Source organism: Rhea pennata, chromosome 6 (genome assembly GCF_028389875.1).
Source record: "Rhea pennata isolate bPtePen1 chromosome 6, bPtePen1.pri, whole genome shotgun sequence".
NCBI lineage: Eukaryota > Metazoa > Chordata > Aves > Rheiformes > Rheidae > Rhea > Rhea pennata.
Genome location: NC_084668.1, coordinates 9,203,620 through 9,222,064, shown reverse-complemented (window position 1 = coordinate 9,222,064; position 18,445 = coordinate 9,203,620). Strand labels below are relative to the sequence as shown.

The following is an 18,445-nucleotide window of genomic DNA, read 5'->3' as shown; positions in this document are numbered from 1 at the left end:
CACAAACCAAAATCCCACCAGCCCCCCTGCAGGTCCTTGCGCAGCCCCACGACATGGTCAACGCCAGGCGATGGTGGGATATAAAGCATGAGCAGACCAATGAATCTTCCTGGATTAAGCGCCATCACTCTGCTGGTAGAAAATAACCTCTAGCCGGTAAACCACAGCATCTTCTCCCTCCCATTTGCCATCTTTGGCAGTTGGTCCTATTTTCTGCAATAAAGAATGACTTCATCAGCCGTATTAACTACAGAGGCCCCAGGCAGAACAACCCCTGCCCTGACAGTTCAGCGTACTCTCCATTGCCTTCTGCACGTGGACACCTCCTCCGCTTGGACAGGAACCAGGGGCCACCACCAAACCCCCGTGACCACAGCCCCTCCATCTGTCAGGCTGTGCCGTCTCTGCTCGTGCGGCTGTGTGGCAACAATAAACCTTAACTCATAAAAAACCCTCTGCCAAAAAGGTTTGGCTTAGGGGGTTATTCAACCTTTAGAGGAGCACGGAAGAGGTGATAATGTTACAATATTCATAACAACCTATTTACAACATGTGCAGGTCATTAAAATGTCCAGTATTGCAACAATTATTAATATTTATGTGGTGGTATAATGTTGTTTAATGTATTTACTATTATTCACTCTTTCATTAATCTCTTGTGCAAGGCTCTTAAAGTATAAGCATGTAAACTACTCCTGCAATTAAAGCCCCATTAATCAACAAAGGAACCATAATTGCATTAAGATGCCAGCACTGAGTTTCCTGTTCGAAGAGGAAGGGGGTGTGGTATGGAGGAAAAAACAAAAGCAAAACAAAAATAATCAGGAAAAGAGAATTATCTACAAGAAGGGCTCTTTATGAACAATGCTCTGTGAAAGAGCAGAGGAAAATTCCCTGCCAAAAGCTCTGTTCAGACAAAAACTCTAATTCTCTGCTTTTGGCTGCAAGGCCTCCATGGGCTTTTCACAGCTGGGCTGCCACAGCCTAATCATGATTCATGAGCCAAGACTACTCCTGCTCCGCGCTCGCCCTACTGACGCCATCCCCTAATTAGCAGGCAGCAAAAAGTAATCCTGCTCTCTCCACCCTTGTGTAAAAGATGGCCCAAGTAACACGATAATGCAACGCTCTCCACGGCATCTTCCAGGCAAGCCCCTAGAAACAGGTTTGCAACTTAACAAGATTTGTTTGCTGTGGACCAGGATGAACTTCCCTCCGAGCCTGGAATGAAAGCTTTCTTGGAAAGGCACAGAAATGAAGGGGGAAAGCAGGTCAGCAACCGCTGGCGTTGAGAGGAGTCCAGAGCATACGACTGGTGGGAAGCTCTTACGAATACCTTATTCGAGAATCCACATTTCCAAACCGAGGACAATTACATGTGCATTGCCTGGGTTACATACAAATCGAAAGCCTCACGTTCCCTGATTCTAGTTACATCCCAGCATCGAGGATGGAAGGAAGGGTTAAGGAGCCATAATAGATGCACTTCCGACCTAGGATTTTGGATCAAGTGTTTGCTAGGGCATATGCATGGCATCTGGGAATTTTTCTATACATCTACCACAAAACTGGTGGAATTGATTGCTACCAAAATAATAGCTTTTATCTTTTTCACAGCTATTGCTTTTTCTAGAGGGGGAAGTCAAGGCAAAATCTCTAACGGCCTCTCTCAGAGGTTACACTTTCAACAGTGTTATTACAGAACACAGTCTTGTTTTGTCTCATCTCTGAATTTCCTTTTTTATTTTATTTTGGGCTTAAACAATGCAGGGAGGTTGAGCTAGTAGGCCAATAAGGGACTGGATGGACAGACCTCCAAAATTCCTCTCCAGTACAGCCACGTCAGCTAGCTGGGCTGTGTAGGAACTGTAACCTGCTTCTAGTCACTGCCTGTTTATCTAGAAAGTGATTAGCAAAAGGCATTAAAAAAAAAACTTTGTAAATAAAATTACTTATATAAATTTGCTATAAGATTAATTTATTTTGCAACTGTGGTGTGTAATAAAAAGCATTGCTACACGCCGAATACCTGGTGGGCATGTCACTGCCGATCACGGTGACAGGCACCTCGGCTGCGATAGAGAACATATTGTAATCGCCTATCGAGGCAGCGTTCACAAACATCAGGATGCCACACAGTGATTAATGTCTAGGGCTTTTTTGGCTCCATTCGATAAGGAAATCGTCCAGCCTCCAGCTGTTAACATTTCTGTGCCACTGGCTTAGAATATTAACTATTTATTAGGCAGCTTCAACAAGATGCAGTACATGAATAAATTCGGAGGACAGGTATAGCTTAGAAAGGATTTGAAACCATGACCTCCAGAGATGCTAACAGATATTCCTGGTACTCTGAAAGCCACTGTCTTCTCTTGTATCATTGTATTTTGTTATCCCTTATACTGCTTAGCTAATAGCTTAATTATATAAAGGCTGGATTGTTTTACTAATAGTGTTTACAGAAAAGGATTCCATTTGAAGAGGACAAATGGCTTAATTAGACTGAAGTGCAACAATTTCTTCCACTGTCTGAATAAATCCTAGTGAAACTGTAAAAAAATACTTTAATTCACGAACTTTGGGCAGACGTTTCTGTATGGAAGAGAAATGGTCAGCTTAAAATAACAGAACACTAGCTTTTCTTCTTCCCGGGTCAACTTCATGGGTTAAAACTCAGCTATTTTTAGAAAATCTTTTTATATATAACACATACGTTTTTAATAAAACTACAGTCTGCTTTTCGTGCTGATACGCACATGAAGAAGAGCACAGCATCAGAAGACAGACGAAAAGCACTTTGCACAAGCGTGGCAGTCTCCGAGATGCAAAACACGACCAGCGATCTGCACCCGGTGGAAGACTGCTTCAGGGGATTAGCAAGGAGGAAAAAAGAAAACCACTTCTAAGCCGCTGGTTCAAACACAGCCCAACTGGCAGCGGCAAGGAGCCATTACCTGCCGCCAGTCTCTGTGCAAAGAGTTTATCATGGCAGTTTAATTTTCCATGGACAATTAGCAACATTACTAAGAGCTCTGCCACTTCTGTTGGCTGCTTGGGCAGAGAGGCAAGCAGGAGGGAGGGGCCCTATTCGAATGAGACCAGCAAGTCCCCTCTAAAGGTGACTCTTCCATGACCAAAACCCTTTGATAGGGGAGAATGAGGGAACTTGTACTGCCACTGCCTATCTTGGATCTGTACCGTATTTTTTATTAATATAAGACAGCTTTGCAGAGTCATTAAACCAGTACCATTCTAATTATGCACTAGTGATTAAGCAGATGTGACATTGAGCGGGGAAAGCGTTTGATTAACGATCCAGGTGTCTAACTTTGGACGAAGCACATTTAGCAGCGTGAATTTGGGGACAACGGAGCTCAGAAGAATAGAACAGCTTCTGCGTTCAGCCTCTGTAACGCGAGGATCCCCTGCCAGGATTGCTGGCCACCCTCTCAACAGAGACAGGCACTCGGGCACAGCAACGTTCTCCATTGCTCTCTCCCCCAAATACGTGCCAGCAATCTCACTGAGATTTCTGCTCTGTTTGCAGCTTTTTATTCTAATTCCGTGTGAACAATTGTGGTGGGAATTCACTTTATTTACCTCTAGCACTCTTAGGTTTTGTCTGTGCCATGGTACGGTACGGGGAAGAGCTCCTCGGGAAAACAGCACGCCTGTTATTAAATGGTTGCTTGAAGGTTATCCATCTTGGATCAGTCTCCCACACCAAATGAAGAGTAGTAGGCTGGTATCTCTGTCAGTCTGCGTGACTTATGGATGAATCAGTTACTTTTAAAGAAAGCCCAGAGAGGAACTTTCCTTACAGAGAATACACTTACAGTATGAAGCAGCCTGTCCACACCGATCCATCATTACTTGGCACGACTGGTTGAGCATAATGGCCCGAATAGCTTGTCCCGCTGCCATTGCACTTGACATCACGTGGGCCGAACACTCACAGCCAAAAGGCTACGAATTCATCTATGAGGAAGCTCAAGCCTTGTCATTTAAAATCAAGTTTTATAGCCAGGAATGTCCAAATAGCTGCTCGCATTCAAGTTGCACACTAAAGATAACCCGTAGGTCTGACAAGGCTAATCCTCTGCTTAGCGGCACACACGTGCGCCCACATACCCATGCACACGCACACAAAAGGACAAGCGGGAAAATGCTTGTGCAATGCTCTGTGGTTTGCACTTCATAGAAATTCACCTTTTCACCCACTCTTAATTGGGTCTGTGTCTTCTAGGGGTTGGAGGTACAGTGAGGCGCATCCCGGCAGACGGGAGCGCTCGGCTCACGGGAGGGGAAGCTCTCAGAAACGCCCATGAAATACAGTTCTGCTCTCCCTTCTCCTTTGCTTCATCTTGACACTGGATTGGGAAGTCAGCATCAAGTTCACTCCTCTGACCTTCTGCTCCCTTTCTAGTTTCTAGGAGTTAGAAAAAAAGATCACCAGGGGCTTAATGCTTTGAAATGAGGGATCTGTATCAGCAAGGGCCAGGAACAGACCAGGAACAAAATCACCCTTTGCCAGAGACCTCTGCTGAAAAGGAACCCTCGTTTTGTTCTACAGGTGCAAAGGATTTTAGTAAATTGAAAATACCTGGATTAACAGTAACAGCCAGAGGCCTGTACAGTATACTTACAAGGAAAGATAGATGAGCAGCATTTATGCTACAAAACCCTGATAAATGACAATCACAGGATAGGATATAAGAAGATCCACTGAGAACAACAGCACTAAGCAAAACAAGCAAAAGCATAGACTAAGCACTAAAACATTTCTTAGCAATTACTGCTAGTCAGTAACATATGAACACTGCACACTTGCAAACCATTTACTGGTCAAGACGCATAATCCCTTACCATCTAGTTTGCCATTAAAGCACAAAAGAACAGGTAAACAGGAAATCAGTAGACCTAGAAGATATATTTTTCTTTATATATTTAATTGCTTAGTTTTTTAAAGGAAAGTCTTAATACAATTTTGAACACTCTTGCCCGTTTCAACACTTTCTCCTCCTTTGATCTGTTGAAATGCTACAATTTTGATTAAAATACGGAAAATCTCTCAACATTTTGAATAGCATCCCCCCATTTTATGAAATCTTATTGTAACAGACATCAGCTGGATTCACTAGCACATATGCCAGGAATGAGCCTTCAAATGGCCTGAACAAAGCATGGACTATTGCCAACAATATATCCTCCAACACCTTGGTTATTTACAGGTAGGTTGAATAAAATGACAAATAACTTCAGCTGGAAATATTGCACTGACAGAGGAATGGATTATACTTTCCATTTATATATAATCTATTCTAGGTTATAAACATATTTTCTGTATTATACTCTGTCTCTGCTGTTACAGGAAAAAATGTTAGCAGACATCTACTGAGAAGTGACATATTTTAAATGAGTAAATAATATATATTACTTACAAAAGTTGTATTTTCCAATAATAATGTAGTTGTATTTGTTTCTACATTCAGTTCAATAACATGTCCATTCCTATTTTTATACACCAGTTCTGTATCTGCAACAACAAAGGCATTGACAGTTAGCAAATACATTGAGTATTTAATACAACACCTGTAGAAAAAAACAGCACATTAAAGTAGCTTTATTAAAATGAGCAGAAAGGACTGAGAGAATTGTGCTCATAATATCCAGTTTTATTGATTAACCTCAAGAGCATCAAAAATACCAGTTTGTGTCCTACAGCACGTTCACCTCACTCAAAAATAGGATCGCATTTAAACGGGAACATTTTATGTGGCAAGAGCATACTCAACGGGATTGCCACGAGCAAAGGGACATCCTGAACCTCAAAACTCTCCCGCGGCGTATCACTCTGTCACGCTGAGACCTTAGGGTCCAAGCATACCTGCTACGAGAAAGCGCTGCTAGCCAAGCAGAAGGCTTTTGCTGGACACCCATGTTCACGCATCTCCTTAGGAATGCTTCTAACAACACACCAGTACCAGTCTGTAGCTCTGGAAACCGAATGGATACAGGTAGCTACCAACTGTATCTTCAGACAGTCTGTGTAGTGTGTGGTTAGTGCTGTACCAGGGAATGCTGTACAGCCCGTTAAAATGTGTTACATTAATAAAGAAGGATTAAAGCTAAATAGACCTATTTGGGAAGCATTTAAAACTCTGCAGGATGAATTCTGTCACGTTTTTTTCCTTCCACCGCTTACCTAATTCATATGTTTCCATAACAAAAATAGAACAAAAAATACATTGGAACTAAAGCAAAAATACAAATTATAAAATTAATTGCGGTTCTTGTGAAAAGGACCTTCTCTCTGTTTGTACCAATATCTTTACCAAGAAACACACAACAAATACATAAGCCTCAGTTCAACAAAACATTTCGGTTCCAAATGTCCCACTATTTCTAATAAGGGATTGAGCACTGATTCTTGGTTTTATTTAAAACCAGGTTAGAGAGCTATATTTAATCAAGTGAAACTATTTTGTTACAAAAAGCCGGAAAGCATAAAGAAAGTTCTGAATTAAGCCTAAAGGAAACACAAAAGAACTTCACTCATCCCCAGAAATTCATTGCAGATCCCTAAATTTCATGAAGTAGCAAGCAAACAGAGAAAGAGAAACAGGTTATGCTACCATAAAATATGCCTCACTTAGAAAAATGTAGCTAAATTTTAATAGACTACACAGAAATTCTGGATATATAGCACTAGTGAATATCTCCTGGTATATTCTGTACAATTAATGAAGCTTCATTTCAACATTACTAAGCTATTTTAGACCTTGGCTAAGAAGGGGGGTGGGATTGATGAATTTGGGATAGGATTATTGGATCTGTTGTCTAAGAAGGAAAATTAGTAAAACAGTGAAGGGAATTAAAAGCTTATTTAAAAAAAAAAAAAAAAAAAAGATGTCAACATCCATTTTGAATAGAAAGAGAAAACACTTTCTAGAAAGTTATTTTGCTTTCGGGTAACTGACTGCTACAAGACATCATTAATGTTTTTGCAACTAACTTATAAAGAAGTCTCATCCCAGTCAATAGCTTGCTGTGTGATGAAGAACTCTTCGCAGGCTGGATAATGGGTGGTTAGCTGATGGCCACTAGGCACAACGGTATTTTTTTTATTGATAGCTCTGAAGTAAGTGCTATAAACATACATTTTTGTTTCAATTTTGTGTTGTCTAGAGTAAGCAATTTCTTAACATTGTCCACTCATACACCTGATCGATTTATTTTATTTTATTATCTTGGCACCTTTCCCCCAGGGATGATCAGGGTTGTCTGACACTTCACACACTGATTCACCAAACCAGAGCTCCTGCTCCAAAGAAATTCTGGTCTAATTTGAAACATGGACAACATACAAACAAGAAAACAACGAAGATGGAAAGTAAGAGTATCACAGAATGGTTGTGGTTGGAAGGAACCTCTGGAGACCATCTAGTCCAACCCCCCAAGTAGTAGTATCACTTTAAAGAACCTTGACTGGGCACAAATCCCAGCTTTAAATGTATGTGGTTAATTTTTAAAGAATGAGTTAGAAAAGATAGAGATCTTCAGTAACTGTGTGTTTCTGGAATTTGGATTGAAGAGCCATGTTTTCCATCCTTTCTGAGGATGTCACTAAAATAGAAAGCATACAAGAAAGAAGAATGTGAGGAAGCTTCTATCAAGATTACATACTTCCAAGTTAGATGCCCTGGATGATGAACATAAAATAGTCTTTAAAAGAAGTCACAGAAAGACTCCTACTTTTAAGAGTTCTCAAGTTTCTGAAAACTTGGGAAATTCCAGAGCACTGAAGGACTGTAAATATCATCCCGTGCATCTAACGGGTAAAAGATGACTGCTGAGGATCTACAAATAAGTTATCTTGACATCACTCCCAAATAAAATAGTATTACAATAAATCTGGGATTCTACTGACAAAATTCTGGCTAGCAATATAATTAATTAATACTCATCAGCATTTTATAGAACATAGATCTTGTCAAACAAAGTCTGACAGAGTTATGTTTGATAGGGGCAACTATGCTGAAACTGTATATTGGGATTTCTTGGAGGCATTTGATTTATTACTCCATGCCATTGTGATCCAGAGCTTACATTACAGAGAATTAACAGGAAACACATTAGGTGGATTAAAAATGGTATTGCTATGAAAAATAATGAGGAAGACAACGTACTCCTACAAAGTGATCTGTCTCACCTGGCTAACTGATCATAACTGTAGATGAGAGATTGTAATTGGAAAGCAGAATGGAGAGAAAGGTTTATGGGCTTATATAAATAAATACTGTACTATGAGCGCTGAAAGCAGTATCATGGCAGAAAGGGTCGAGGCAACTCTTCAGCACAAAAGGATCACCAGTAAAAGCAGCAGGGTGATCTTGCCTCTGCTCACACCACTGGTAAGACTGCCGCTCTTGCAAAAGGTGCAGTTCTTGGAAGGCATGCTGTGAGAAGAACACGAAATGGGTAAACTGGAGTGCTAACAAAGCCTCAGTGCTACTTGGGATCAGAAGGCAAACACTGCAATGCAATGTTGGAATAGCTAAAATTATTCAGGGTAACAAAGAGAAAGTTCAAAGACATCTAGGCCATACATATATAGTTGAGGAAAGGCTGATGACCAGTATGGAGTTTCGGATGCATGGGAGAGTTCAGCAAAGGAGATGACAGAATATTCAGCCACAAGAGTCTCTTCTTTAAAGGTATGCCTTAGACCTTTGCAATGAGAATTAACTTAGGCTGAATGGGAGTAAAGATACAAAAGGTTCACCTGAGATGGCTGCTGTCATCTCTCCTGGCCAGGAAACTGTGGATTTAACTCCCTCTGCTCATTCCCTCATCCCCTTCTGTGATCCGTGCGCAGGAATACAGGATTGTCTGCACTATTTATAACATGATTCATGTCTGTAGCTATGATAAAGCAATTTTATTAAAAATCTCAGACTTTTGTGTTTATTCTTTACTTGCCTGTCTGGGGGATCAAGGGACATTTATTTTTCATTCTGATTCGTAATTCATCTCCTCTTTGTGCCTTCTACTCTACTACAAATTATCAAATATTGAACTCAGATGTAGACGGGATACTGGGGTTGGTTAGTGCTACAACCTCAAGCTGCGAGTCCTCTTGGACATATGCCTAGTAGGATGCTCAAAGGTACAGCATGCAAATTCCATGAGTTTCAGAATAACAGTTTTTCCCCAAACAAAAACATGGACTAACACTCTTCCTTCCTCCTGCTGCCTCCGTCTGCAGCACGTGGTTCAGCTCACCTGCTGGGATGGTGCAGGAACAGCTTGCCCAATCTATCCGTCCCACCGCAGGCGTTTCAACAAGCAGTGCCACGCGTCATTCCTGCTCTTGGCCTATGCTGCACGTTTGAGGCTTTTCACCAGGGCTGCTGTATCTAGTTCAACTAAACTCACTGGGTTTGTTAGAAAATGAACTTACAAACTTAATGATTGTCCACATAAGATAACAAACTAGATAATTCAACAGTCACTCCAGTGGCAGACAGACAGACATACAGATAGATGAAGACATGGCAGGTTCAGAGCTGTTATTATGGATAATTATCTTCCAGAAGAATTTATTCCATCTTATTTTCAGCTTATTTCTAAGTCTGACTCTGAGGGAGACTGCCTAGGGGATGTAGAGCTCCATTAGCCGAACCAGCTGCTGAACAGGATCTCTGCAACTTCTCTGGCTGTCACAGAGAAAGCAACAATTAAATGACCAGGTACTTAAAAAAAAAAAAAAATAAATAAAAAAATAATAAAAAAAAGCTCTTCTGTGAACATCACAGTATAATAATGTCACCTGGGTCAGCAAAGTAAATATTACATCTGCTCACAGAAATCTGTTAGCTGCAGAACAAATGGTCATTTGTTTTATCATCATGAGGCTAAAATTTCTATATTCATATTACTATATGTTCTTAAAAGGTAACACTTTTCCTCACTTGGCCTATCTCTGCATGAAGAATTTGGAACACAAATGTTCTGCCACTTCCTTCTACATTTGCACTGAGAGTACCTAGATAAATAGAAAATTTCATATACAAAACAGTTTGGAAATGCTACTTGGTAACCTCTTGCATTCCTGATAAATGGAGCAAACCTTGTTAATGTAAGCAAGACCACTTTACTGTGCACTACAAAAAGTGATATTTTAAAAATTCATATGAAACTATAAGCAGAATAAGCTTTAAAAAGTGATATAAAAACAGGTAATAAAGTACTACATGACATCTGATTAAACTCTTGTAGCATTCACAATTCATCATCTATTAATTTCATTACAGTTTTGATACTTTTTCAAGTTTTCCCTCCTTAAGCAACCACAGGTTGTCTGTTTTCCTAATTTTTAATGGTATTTTTTCCCTTTTCCTTTGCAGACTCTACACAGATTTCCCATTACCTAGTAGCAATTCATGCATACATGTAAAATAAAAGAAATACACATACACACACAAATACACTCTGGTTCTATCAGGAGATAATCCCTACTCTTTCTATAACAGCTCTGGAATCTCTTTCTTAATTCAGCCTAAAAGACCCTGGAACTTCTCAATCTTCCCCTCGGGTGTTTCCAGGAGTGTGGAGAAGTCCTTCAGAGTATCTTCAGCGAGAAAGAAGGAAACCGATGTGTCAGCTTTGCAGTTCAGCTGCCCTGAGTAATGAAGGAGCTGTTAAGGCTTAAACGGTGCCTAATCCCTTCTTTTCCCACCCAACCTCCACTCTGCAAGAGGCACCGAGGGTCCAGGACCGCCAACAGTGTCCCCACGGCTCCTGCGCTCTGCCGATACGACGAGCGGCATCCCCTTCCCCTGAAGCACTCTTCAATTTGAGTTAGGAAAGAGAAGAGCCTAACTGAAGAGAGATTCTCATTTCTGGTCCTCAAGTATCGCTTAGAGGACGTTTCAAAAATACTTGTCTGAAGATCAGTGACAGGTCGCAGCCAACCTACCAGGAAAAGAAACTGTTTTGGGAAACTTCTGCTTCTACTCACAGCTCACGTTTCTAATGGCCAAAGGCAAGACTGACAGCTCAGGCGCTGGTGTCAATGCTGCCTTTAAGAAGAAGTAATAGAAGATGTTCACACAAAATGTGTTTGGTAATTGTATTCATTTGCAAATGAAAGAGATTTTTGGTGATATATAATGCTGCAGACAGAAGAATTTAAACGAATATGAACTATGTGTAGTGAAAACTAACAATCATTGATTCCAGTGCTTATGCTAGAAGAATAGGTTGCACAACATTATAGGGAATAGAGATAAGAACGGCTTAAATGATTAAATCCATGTAATTTAAATATTTTTGATGCATATAGCAATTACATAGCTATATCCCTCAGTGATACAACTATTACAAAAAATAGTATTTTTATAGTCCCAGATGCTTTTAGTACAAAAAAAGCATTTTATATTAATAGTTTTACTAAGGCCATTGATCACATTTTAGGTTCCTTGACAATTCTGCACAACTTCTTTACTCTCCTTTATTGCACTGACAGTACTCTGCCATGTCCTAAACGAAACAGAATTTATTTGCAGCACTCATCACTCTGACTAGCCTCACCTGAATTCATACACAGTTACATTATCTACAAAAAGTTCACACCCTTTTAATTAAAATAATGTGCTATTTGGGGGAAAAAATGGAACTAATCCCACTCTGAATTACAATGCCATCATTAAAAATGAAGCCTTGAACTGCACTAGTGCAAGAATTTGGCCTAGTAACTATACTGCCTTTAACGATTTAGTGCTCTGAAAGCAGGATACTCAACAGCGGTGGGTTTTTTGATGGGTATAATCTCTGATTTCACACATGACTGAACTTAAGCAACTCCTTCTGTAATTTAAATTACACAGACTAGGTTAAAAGGACAAGTTCCTATACACTCCAAAGCAAACCTACTGAACTATGGCTAAACTTCCATATTCCAAACATTGAATAATTTACTAATGTTTGGAACCAGCCTCTTTGATCACATCATTGACTACATCTGTAAGGAAGGCTATGAGAATCGTGATCCAGATTGTAATTGTTTTGCCAAATAAATCATGTAATTATTTGAAACAAGATATCAGTCCATTGTGCTGTTTGTAATTCTCTTTTTACTAGTGTTTCCCAAATTAACATTAATTGTTATTTCAACAATTTGAAAAAAAAAAGGATTTACGTGCAGATAGTAATTGCACGTTATTTCACAAGGATACAATTAATATTGAATAGGCCAAGTAGTTCCTCAAATCCTGAACCTTTCCTTGTTTCATTTTACTGATGTATGCCTCTGTTGTGTTAGAAACTGGATTATGCACCAACATTTTCCTGTTCCAAAATGAAAAAGCAATACAGAGGTAACAGATAGAGCAGATCTAAGAGAGCTGCAGTGCTCTGCCTCAGGTCACACAGGATATCAATAGCAAGATGAGGAACTCCAGTCTCCTGAGTTTTAGTCCACTGCCTGATTCACTTGCATCTCAATACTGAGCCAACATTTTAGTACTTAAAATTTTTCTTCTTTTATTGGTTGTATCTATGTTTTCTGACCTGTGGATGACACAAAAAGCTTCAGGCTAATGAGCAAATAAATGTAGCAATTCTTCAAAGAACTTAGAGATTCCCCATGTATCAAACTGTTAGGAAGGAGTTACTAACGGCAAATTTCAGCTGGAAGAACCAAGAGAAAACCAGTCAGGTCCTAAATGCAAGTGAACACAGGCGATGGGAAATGTTTCAACCTTTCTGTAGGACTCCAAGTCTGGGCTATGTGACACGAGATCCCAGACTCGTGGGGACATCAGCTTTGAGGCAACGTCCTCTGTGTTGTACAGTAAAGATCCAACAGCTTCAGTAGTAAACGGAGATTCTCAGATAAAACATAAAATCATGAAACTGCCCTGAATGGACTCTGAGAATTTACAAAACCTTAGAGACAATTTTGATGCACTAAAACCACAGGAGTTGGAAGATTCATGAATCTGAGCCTCCAAATATTCTGCTCATGTTGAATTTTAGTCAGGCTAATGTTGCATTGCTTTCAGCAGGTTTATTCTATTGAACATTATTATTCTACTGAATATTATTGTATTATTCTACTCCACTTGGTTTTTTTTTAACCTAATGTATACCTTTCACACTGTACTTTTCCTCCAGACTTTCAGAGTTATCATATTAACCCAACTTTATCAGAAAACAAAAATCTGTCTAGCTTGTAAATCTGTATTTCCACTATGCCTGAGATTACCTTCAATAACCTTTGCAGATGCTAATACTGAGAAGGAGTAATGGAGTCAAAGGAGTCCCCTCCTTTGGGAAAAAAAGATATTTCCTACTAAATTCACATTACTGTTGATGTAAATTTTGTTTACAAAACAAAAGTATGTTTGTATACTATGTGCTAAATTTGGATTATTTGTTAGTAACAAGGTTTATTTCAATATAACTCCTGATGTAGATTTGTGTGGATCCATCGACTCCCATGGCAACGTGACACTTTCAGCTTGTTAAGAGGTAGCTCAACAGTGTATTAGAAATTATTAATATTGCAATTGAATAGCTGGAAGAAAGAATTGATTTGTAAACCCAGAGCATAGACAGCTAATTCCTGGCTTTGTTTCCTGATTTGTACATAGCACCGTAAATCCTAGCCTAAGACAGTTGCCTAAAAGAGCACAGAAAGCATGAGCCACTGGCACTCTTCAAGCAGCCACGTCCCAACCTCTCCTCACTTACGACGGACACTGCAGAGATCTGGCGTGCTTTTGGTCCCCCTTGCTCTGGTTATGACACAGAGCAGGGACAGACACCAGCCCGGTGCTTCTGCCTCCCACCGAAGCCCTGGGAGTTTGCGGGCAACCAGCAGTGCCAGCCCTGTGGCAGCTCCACGCAAGGCCACCAGAAACCAAGAACGTCTGAGCACGGAGGCAGCACCTACCCTGAGAAGTACGGAGACAGAGAGACATCCAAGCAGTGCTGCATGTCTCTCAGCATCCGAAGCAAGGAGGTTTCAGGGCAGTCCTTGAAAATTACAGATAGTTTTAACCTGAAGACTGTAAACGCTTATGTTCCCCTTACTAAATTTCCTATTTAGCCAGTTTTTGTTTGTTTAAATAAAATTCTGCTTTGCAGCACACACAAGCAGTGTCAAGGTCCTTCCTCCCCTTATATTTTACATTTCTTATAAATGAGAACATAAGAGAAGGTTGATACCTTGCTGTCAACACATATGTCAATCAGCCTTTGCTGTATACAATATTATTAGAACTGCAGATGGCATTTCATTAAATTGATTATAGAAAATGCCATGCTAATTAAAATAGAGAATGCTTTCTGATTTAATGAACAGGAGGTGCTAGACAAATCTTTGCCTAATTAAGTGTTTGCTAATTAAATAAAATAGTCATTTAGAAAGGTATTACAGATGCAGACAAAATTTCAATATACCATGGACGTCATATTTCAGCTGAGCCACATTTCCACGGCTTCTCTAAAAGTTTAGGTTCCTGTTAGCAGCATGTTCATGAAAATGTTTATTTTACCCTACTTTAAAATGTAGCTGTGACATTTTTGGAGAAGGAACCTTTCACTGTCTAGAAGATTCCCTTTTTGAAAAACATTGTTGTAGGCATAGCTATCGCTGTAGAAGCCCAAGAAATCGGCCAACACACATGCCAAAATTCTTCTACTTGCCTTTCCTTTGCCCGCCCCAAAATGATTGCAAACTAACCCAGACCAGGCTGGGCTCATGCACCTCGTCCTGCTGGCACGTTAGCTACAGACGCGGCGGCAGCAGAGCCCCGCTAGCATCCTGCTCTACACAAGCCGAGGAGCGCAGCTAAGGAGCTTGACTTCTTAGATACTACGGAGCGCTATTAACAGGAAGGTCCAGCCTGAGCCAGCAGGTCAGACATCATTTGGAGTCATGCTCAGCTCATGCTGGACTTTTAGTGGTCCCACTTACTCTTGTGTCTCAACACACAAAAGTCTTTAACTATCCCAACAGTCACTATTCATTTCAAAAATGATAGTTTTCTATCATGCAATTGCCCAGGATCCTGCATCGTTATTCGAAGCGCTGATGTGCCCAGGCCAGCACTTCAGAGGGGACAAGAGGAAGCGACAGCTCTAAAACTTGAACAAAATCTGTTGTGGAGGTGATTTACAAGAAAAAAATACAAATGTGAAATATAGAGTGCAGTTAGTTAAACTAAGCTTTCCAGGAGACCCTGCTATGTAGACAGCTGCACCCTTGCACTGCCACCACTTGCCCAAGCGCTCGTTACCAGCTCTTTACTGGAGATTAACCCAGGAAGAAAAATAGTTAGTGGGAGCTTTGCTTAACCACTTCAGGAAAAAGCAGCTGGGCTAGTTAAAACAGCCTTAACAACAGTCTGCACTGAAGCAATTTGGAAATATTCCCTGCAGAGCCATGGGAGGCAGTAAGGTGGAGAGTGACCATCAGCTGCAAGTGGTGAAGTCTGTGACCAGCTCAGCTGGAGCTGCAACAACCTGACAGCATGTCTACAGCACCAGCAAGTAATTTCTTCTGTACATGTTGCAGAGATGTAAACGTAACGAAAGGAGCCGAGTTACCCTGCAAAGACACCAAAGATTTGGCTAGATAGTATAAAACACACATAATCACAGAGCATGCAGCTGCACAACGCTCTCAGTGACTTTACTGGGCTCAGACTAGTCTTGCTGACAGATCCAGATGCTCCATCATCCTCACTGTCACAGCAAAACTGAATCATCGCACTCAGGTTTTTCACAGGTATATTTCTGCTCTATGTGCTGCCATCACAACCCAAGCAGTTCAATTTCTAAATTTCCAAACTCTAACCCTCAGGGCCCAGTTCACCTCAACTCACCTCAATCCCCTTAAAGGCTTTGGGCCTGCCATCCACGGCAGATAGCTCCAATATAGTATTTCATCCCTGGTGTTTCCGGATGGGGAGTTTTTCCTACAGTCCTCTCTTTCTCCTCAGGAAAGGAGTAAGCAGAGCATCTCTACACATATCTGCTTGCTCAGAAGACCTCCTGAATCCAGGGTGCCTTAGAAGAGTCTGTCTCATTTTCTCCATTTCAGGAATACACGCAGGTTAATACACGTAGAGCTGAGCTCCAACTTTGTTACATGATCAATTCACCTTGTGAAAGCAAAATATTAACTTACACCATTTATAGAGGTGTCTAATAATTAAGAAAAGTTGAAGAAAAATAGTAGCTGGGTTATAATTAATCTCCTACCAGAAGTATAGGAAGTCTCCTTCACTTTTAGGATAGAGTTAAACAAAGCTTTACAAAAACAAATGAATAAATACAAATAAAAATGCAAAGATCTAATCATGCACTAGCATAAATGGAAAGCAGTTATCTAACTCAACCAGCAATCAGCTGGTGGACAGCACAAAATTCGATTATTTCTGCCATCCCTCCTCTCCCCTTCCCCACTCCACTTTTTTTTAAATGCGCAAATCTTCATCTGTATTTGTCATAATTGGGAAGAAAATGTTAGCAATACTCATTTCCTGACACAGAAAAGCACTGAACATGATTTCATGGTGTTAAAAGGTAGGATAATAGACGTGAATCCATTAGTCTGTTTCAATTTGTCTGAAACCCAATTAACAATAAATCAGCACCATGAAAAAGAGCAGGAGGAGGGGTATTATTCTTTTTACTATACATTTTTACCTGTTTGTGCCCAAGAAGAAGAATAAAAAGGGGCAGATGCCGTTTGGAGGATTGTGGGGGCAACAGATGGAGGAAGTTTGCTACATCCAGCCTACCTGTCTGCTTGGAAATATTTCTGGGGAGGAATAAACAACCATCCTTGGTCTCTTGAAAAGCACTGAGGAACATTTCCAAGCCCTCTTGGCAATGGAGCCAGCTAGCTCTCACCCAAATGACATACATGTCCCTGGCCTACAGAGAAAATTAAGGAACAGATTCTGACTCTCAGTCACACAACCTACCCCAGTCGCTTCCCTGGAGAGATAACCAGGTAGCTCAGGACAACAGCGCTTCCCCGAGAGTCTCAGTGGCTGACCTTTCTATGGAGACCACCACGGGGACAGCCAGGCAGGACGCAAGCATACTCTGTGGGCATGGCCCAGGCTGCGCCGTGTGATCTTGCAGATTATAGAATTCTTGCAGATTATAGAATAAGCAGGGCTGCACTTTGGATAAGAAATTAAAATTTAAAGGTAGGAGGAGTTACGCGCTTGTCTACTCCTATATATTTACAATTCTCAAATAAAACTGAGTGCTTAGCCCGCAGCACAAACGTGAACTTCCCCTGCCTCTCACGCCCTCCCCAGAGCTCAGTGCTCTTCCCACCTCTGCAGCACTCCAGGTGTGACCAGCATTGCACAGACAAGCCCAGCAAGTGACAAAATTCAAATTCAAAGGCGATGTACACACGACAGTAAGAGAGCAGCCCCTGGAGCAGCTATGGGCCTGCAGCTCACTTCCCACCCCACTTCATCCCCACCGACGCATCTGAGATAGCTGGTTCAGCTGCGGCTGGTGGCCCACCACCTCCTCACGGCGCTTAGCCTGCACGCTCCTAGCCCAAAGGACCTGCAAGGAGCAAGGACAGGGTCAGAAGTGGCCTCAAGGCTGCCCTTAACAAGCTGCAATGTAGCCCTGGACAGTCAGGCAAGAACAGCAGAGCACGTCAAAGGAGAATAAAGCTAAAGGATTTCCGGATTTACATCCGCAGAGAGGGTGGCTACTATTTACAGCTCACTAACTAGTCTGCACAGCTTTCCCTGCGTGCGGAATTTGTGCTGGGTGCAGTACGGCCTCCAGAGAACTTCATTTGCAGGGTGTTTATTTGAAATAAAATATACAGAGTACGTGATTGTACAACAGGACCCCCACGCACAAAGCGAGAGCACAGACTGGCCAGAGTTGTTATTTGCTACAGAAAGAGCTTGTAGATGGTCTTCCGGAAAATAAGTATTCTTAGACACTTGAAAGGAGATACAAACATATGTATACAATCGAATTAACTTTGTTCAGATCTTACAATATGTCTTATCCAAGACTGGACTATCTGTTAGCAAAGTATCATAACTCTTAAATTTCACTCGGTGAAACTAGAGGAAAATATATTATGTCCCAGAACGAACATTTGTATCCATCCAATTAAACACCAACTTTCAGAGCAAGATGGTGGCAAATAACATTCCAGTTAGTGCTCCAATTTCCTTAATTTTTAATGATTATTCACTTCCTCAGAATAAGCCCTCTACTCTAACAAAAACAGCAATCACCAGATTTACCACACCTGCCCTTCCTATTCTAAAATTGCAACATTAAAAAAAAAAAGATTACATCATTAGCAAAGCACAAACAAACATTAGCAAATCATTAGCAGAACACAAGCAAACTCTCCCCTGAAACCAACAGT

At 40.9% G+C, this 18,445-nt stretch overlaps 1 protein-coding gene across 4 annotated transcripts in view; it reads right to left on the bottom strand.

Annotated features, from left to right (window-relative positions):
• Window positions 1-18,445, bottom strand: part of DPP10 (dipeptidyl peptidase like 10) — a 216,147-nt gene that overhangs the window by 138,351 nt on the left and 59,351 nt on the right. For all 4 annotated transcript variants that reach the window (XM_062578191.1, XM_062578192.1, XM_062578193.1 and 1 more), the window contains one exon: window positions 5,442-5,536. In XM_062578191.1, the coding sequence (XP_062434175.1) occupies window positions 5,442-5,536 (95 nt within the window). The remainder of the gene's footprint in view (window positions 1-5,441; window positions 5,537-18,445) is intronic.